General features: G+C 34.5%; 1 protein-coding gene across 1 annotated transcript; it reads left to right on the top strand.

The window, feature by feature from the left end:
* Positions 1-1464: 1464 nt before the first annotated feature.
* LOC107008254 (zinc finger A20 and AN1 domain-containing stress-associated protein 8) lies at positions 1465-5545 on the top strand. Its single transcript, XM_015207206.2, has 3 exons — positions 1465-1557; positions 1732-1788; positions 4621-5545. The coding sequence occupies exon 3, from the start codon at positions 4632-4634 to the stop codon at positions 5133-5135; it is 504 nt and encodes a 167-aa protein (XP_015062692.1). The 5' UTR covers positions 1465-1557; positions 1732-1788; positions 4621-4631; the 3' UTR covers positions 5136-5545.
* Positions 5546-6000: the final 455 nt, after the last annotated feature.

Raw genomic sequence — 6000 nt, 5'->3', positions numbered from 1 at the left:
AATATAAGAGTATGTTTACTATTTAACTTCTTTTAAATATTTTTTCAAAGTAAAATCATAAATATCACTAACATAATATTTTGAGAGTTATTCTCTTTCAATTTCATAGAAATTAATCTCAGAAAAAACATTCACCCATAAGAGTCTGTTTGGCTCAGCTTAAAAGCTGGTCAAACTGACTTAAAAGCTGGTTTTTGGCTTATTTAGCTGTTTGACAATACTCAAAATAACTTATTTTAAGTTAAAAAAAACTTATTTTAAGCCAAAAGTTAAAAGCTGGGGTAGGGATGTTTTTTTTTTAGCTTATAAGCTGTTTTAAGTTGACCACATTTTTACCTTTTTGCCCTTAATATTTTTATACAATCTCCAAATTACCCACATAACCCTAACATATCTTTCTTTCATTTTTCCCTTTTCACGTGTGGATGATAGACAATTACTATTACTAATGAATGAAAACAAAATAAACTTTAAATCTTTCAAGTGATCTATTCAAATTATATAGTATTAAAAATATAAAATAAGTTGCACATATAACTTAAATAAAAATTTATATTCCTCTTATAAATAATTTGTAATAATAAATAAATATGTGAATGATAGACAATTATTATTACATATGGATGAAACTAAAATAAAATTTTAAATCGTTCTTTGATCTATTTTATTATATATCTTTAAAATCTATAATAAATTTATATTCCTCTTATAAATAATTTGTGATGAGAAAGAAATATGTGAATGATAGCAAAATATAATTATTTATGGCTGTAAAATATAAATTAATTAACTTTTATTATGTTAACAGTTTTTAAGGGTATTTCAGACATTTTGATTTAAAAAGCTGTTTATCAGCACTTATTTGCCAAACACATCAACAACTTTTTTTTTAACTTCAGTACTTTTATCCAAACACATGACTGCTTATTTTAAAAATAAGTTTCAGCACTTCAAAAGTACTTTTTTAAAGCTGCTTTTATTAAGCCCATCCAAACGGACCCTAATTTAAACAATATTTTCTAAACATAAATTATTTAAATTTTCATCAATTTTTTTTAATTTATTAAAAAATGATGATAATTTAACTCTCGATAATTATATTAATTATTATAGGTCGAATCGACTATAACATTCTTATCAATCCTCTAGTCGATTCGACCTTATTTCTACAATTAGTCGGTTAAAAGCCGATCAACAGCACATAACATGCCACGTTTCACATGATTAGCTCCTTTCAAATCATAAAAAAAATTAATTAGTCCACTAAACAAAACCGAAGCCCAACATGCGTGAACACGTAAAACTTCCTGCAACAATCTCCTGTACTCGCCCGCACCGTCTTTTCATCTACTCCCTATTTTTATTGGCTATTAGCTACCAAAATCTTAACGATATCCAATCAGAATTCGACACGTATTAGACTATTAGAGACTTAGTGAAAATCTCCCAAAGTACAAATTCTGCTTTATACTCTCTATATAACATTAATAAATTACTTTTTCTTTTCTCCAGTTTCTTCTTCGGCTCCTCCTAGACTTTCTCCTGTTCGCTTCTAGGGTTAGTTTTTTTTCTATCGATTTTTTTTTCTCTCGCTGGGTTAGTTTAAAGATGAAAATTTTGAAAACCCTTTTGGGGGTTTTATGGGTTTGACCTGTTTGTTTTTTTTTTTGAATTTTTTGAAGTGGTGTATTGTTCTGTATGATTTAATATGTTTGTTTGTTCTTGTTGAAGGGATAGGAGGTGAAAATTTTATAAAGATCGGATTTTTGTTGTGTCTTCAGCAAACAGGTGAGTTTGGTATTTCTTTTTATTTTGTTTCAAAGTGAATTTTGGTGGTGGCTCGTTAATTTTGAGTTTTTTTTTTTTTTTTTTGATTTGAGTTGTTTTGGGTTTCTGTGTTTCTGATTTTTCATGGTGCACCTTTTTTTGTCCTGCTTGTTATATTGGTCAGGTTTAACTTATACTTGAATCCAAACCAACCAAATAGCTAAACATATGTGTTCCTTTGCTATGCGTAATTGGTTTTGTAAGATCAGACCTCTAGCTCTGGTATCATGATTCTAAGCATGTATTTTTTCTTCTTTTTACATAGCTATTATCAAGGACATTCATGGACAGACTGTGTAAAAAACTGACTATTAAAACCAGATGCCAATCTTACTTAGAGTGGCTGATATATCTAGCACCAAATAATTTATGGAGTTTAGTGGTTCCCTTGTCTTAGATTGATTAACTGTTTATCTGAGTTTGTTTTCTCAATTTTCCTTTCATTGTAAGTTGTAACTATGCATCTTCTTGATGCCCTTTTGTGAATGAAATACCTTGCTTTATAAATAAAACTATTAATCCATAGCATGTATATTGGATTTAATTTATTGGCTGAGCTTTATAATCTTTCAAATGGATTTTTTGAAGGGATGAGAGCCCTTTCAATAGTATTTAAGTTTTCCATTTACAAGAGAGATTGTGGAGCAAGGGTAATGACTTTGGTGCAATGGTGTCAGTCTAGTATGCCTCAATCCACAAGTAGTTTTATTGTATGTATTCTGATCTGTGCGAGGTACTTTTTTTGGTTACTAAATGATTTGTCTATAAGTAGAATTATAGATTTGCTAAATTAGACGCAGTTTGATCTTTACCTCAACACAAACAATCAAGTTTATACAGAATAAGAAGAGTATAAGAAGACTCTTTGACAAGCAACTAATGTAAGTTTGTGCTTATTCGGTGAAACTGTAGGGCTTTTGAGATAATTTTCCTGTGTGTTTTTATGTTTGTGTGGTCCTTCTTTGTACCTCCAATGACCTATAGCTATATTTTTTTGCATTGGAGTATGTACATATTGAAGGCTGCATAGGATGATCAAACCATCTTTGGAGGTTATTTTTTCATGTTATCCTAACTGCATGGGGATCTGATAATTTCTGCTGTTCACTCATATATTAGGATAACTTAAGATCTATTCTTACGTGGGTCTCCAGGGCCAAACATTCCCTCCATCTATCGTTGTTGGTTTTACAGTTTTTTACACTAGACTTTTAGTTTATTTGATATTCTTCGTATTCCAGCATTCTCATATAGTTCCTCCATTTTTTTCATCGTATTCACATCACATATCTTTGAATTGTCTAACTCCCACTTGTTCCTCATTCATCAAATGATGACTAAACTTGTAATGCACATATTCTGTCTTGCTTTTGACTTTTTTCGGAATCCTTGTTTTCTTGAGTGTTGTTAATGGAAGTATGTTGCATCTTATTTTTTGGCCAAAGCTTATTTGTCGCTGAGGTTAGAGGAACATGTGGAGTTAGGTTGTTGCTCCGTAGCGGAGCTTAGTTTGATTGCTTTCAATTCACTATCTCCTAAACACATCCATCTGATTTCAGCATTTCCCAGGGTGACACTGCCTCAGCTGTCAGTCATTATTTTCTTTATCGTTCTTCTTAGTCAGTTCGAACTTCCTTTTGATGCTTCCTATTAATCTGCAATGTTCCCTTCACCCTTCTGAGATCTGACCATGCATTTTTTACATGACCATACAAGTATTAAGCTTGCTCATTTGTCTGTTTGACCTCTCTGAAGATTTTATCTTGGACCTCTTTGTTGTTCTATGCTTGTGGCTTCCAAAAGTTGGTCTTCTGTTCAGGTTGATTTAGTTGTGGTAGAATACTAGAATTCTATACCGAAGGTAGTGAATTCTTTCAAGGTGGTCCAACCCTGAATTTGAAAATGCCCTGCGATGTAAATTTTTTATGTCGGAACTAACAAAGAGGTGGCAAGAAATCCTTGGTAGACAGGGCCCCTATTGCAGGCTTTCAACGGAATGGAACAGTGTCCCTATGCTAACCGTTGTAGCTTGTGTTCCTTTCTTATTTGTTTTAATGGGTACATTCATGTCAAACTCTTCTGGACTATGGGCCAGTGGTGATTTTATTGTTGTATTTGTTGGGTGGCACAACACAAGGTGGGGCTGTAGTTGTGTTTTTCTTGGTGTCGTTTTTGAAGGCATGATTCAACTGGTAGTCAAAATGCAGCGGCAATCCACGGTTAATGAAGTTAGTAGGTATTTTGGTTACGATATTAACTGGCAGGTAGGTATTTGCTGTTTCTCAAACCACTAGGATGCACCCATATGGAATGACACACTTAGCTTTGGTTTATTTGAGTCCCATTTTCCCAAGGTGTTTTTTTGCAGCTTGCCTTTCCCCCATGCTAGAAACTGATTTAAGCGATTTAGTTTATACGTTTTGTGGATGCAGTCCTCTACTAGGTAGGGGGAAGGTCTGCATACACTCTACCCTCCGCAGACTCCACCTGGGGGGATCTCACTGTTGTTTTGTGAACTCAGTCTATAATTGTGTATCAGCTGATGAATTACCATAGTTATTTGTTGCAATTTCATTGAGTTTGCTCTTTCAATATAACTTGGTATACTAGGCAATTCTGATCCTCTCGCTCGGTCAATATGTGCTAATGGCCATTTTGATGAATATTGGCTAAATGTAGTCAGCTTTTTCTCTATAAGAGCACATACTGATCAATAATGGGGTAACATGATTGGGAATTTCACACATCTGGCTGTTGCTAGAGTGGTATATTAACATCGTCCTTTTGTTGCAGGAAAATTCAATATGGAGCAAAATGATACAGGCTGCCAAGCTCCTCAAGCTCCTGTCCTTTGTGTTAACAATTGTGGGTTTTTTGGTACTGCAGCAACAATGAACATGTGCTCAAAGTGCTACAAGGATATGATATTCAAGCAAGAACAAGCAAACTTTGCTGCTTCATCTATTGAAAGCTTTGTAAATGGAAGTTCAAATGCTAGTGTGAAAGCTGTTGATGTTGCTGTAACTGTGCAGGAAGGTCCTGCAGAGTCCCTGGTTATACCCACACAAGTCGCGGCACCAGTAGAGAGTGAACAAGTTGAGAAGGCTAAGGAAGGGCCAAACAGGTGCAGCACCTGTAGGAGACGAGTTGGTTTGACCGGCTTCAACTGCCGATGTGGGAATCTTTTCTGCTCAGCTCATCGCTACTCAGACAAACATGAGTGTCCATATGATTATCGCAAGGCTGGTCAAGATGCTATTGCGAAAGCCAACCCAGTTGTTAAGGCTGAAAAGCTTGACAAAATATGAAGGAACATCCTGAGTTTATGAGCTGCAGTATTATTGAGGACGTCTTCTATACCCATCTGGTGACTACTACTGTTTGGTGCCTAGGATCTCGAGGGGGTCGAGAGAGAGAATCATAAGGCATCTTTACAACTTGAGGGGTCGTAATGTTGGTAATCAAGTAAGAAATGTTGTGGTTTCCATCTTTAGTGCTTGTTTTGTGCTTGTGATGGACATTCTTTTGGTTTATCTTTTGATGTAGTAATTCCAATTTTAGTAAACATAAAAGTTGGTGTTCTCTAGTATAAAAGGCAGTGTTTCTTACTATCAAATCCTTTTCTTCCACCCCCTTCCAATTGAGCTTTTGTTTATTTTGCAAGTGTGTGTGTGTTATCTCGGATGTATTTTATTAGTGTGAAAGAGCTTTTAAGCTACATATTAATTTGTTGTTGCGAGTAACCTGCATTTTTTTTTCAGGCAATTGATTCCACTTATCATGGAGTTCCGTATACATATAGTTTTCTTTTAGGCGAGCTGATGGTTTATAGAAATTGAATTCTTGCTGAATTTATACATACTAGACGGTTACCTGTTATCGTTCACATGTTTTGACAGTGTCGAGGAGACACTGATTACATGTTCCCCTTTGTCTTCTCCTTTGATGTGTTTTTGATTGCTAAATTTATCATGAGGTTGGCTACAGTCAAGACAGTAGTATGAAGTCTCTCGTGGTATTGCATGTGAAAATCTGCACATGCCAACGCAAATGCAGCTATCTTTTCCATAATTTGCATTGCACTTGAGTTAGTGCAATCTATGGCCATTCTTGTTACTCTAGCACCACTTTTTACCATTTATCTTAATTTTAGTGTTTTTATTAAAAGAAGGT

The sequence above is a fragment of the Solanum pennellii genome, chromosome 1 (assembly GCF_001406875.1).
Source record: "Solanum pennellii chromosome 1, SPENNV200".
Lineage (NCBI taxonomy): Eukaryota > Viridiplantae > Streptophyta > Magnoliopsida > Solanales > Solanaceae > Solanum > Solanum pennellii.
Note: the sequence above shows the minus strand (reverse complement) of the source record. Positions and strands in the feature narration are given on the sequence as shown.

Coding starts and splice junctions, on each gene's coding strand:
- LOC107008254 (XM_015207206.2), top strand. CDS start 4,632: ATGGAGCAAAATGATACAGGCTGCCAAGCTCCTCAAGCTCCTGTCCTT.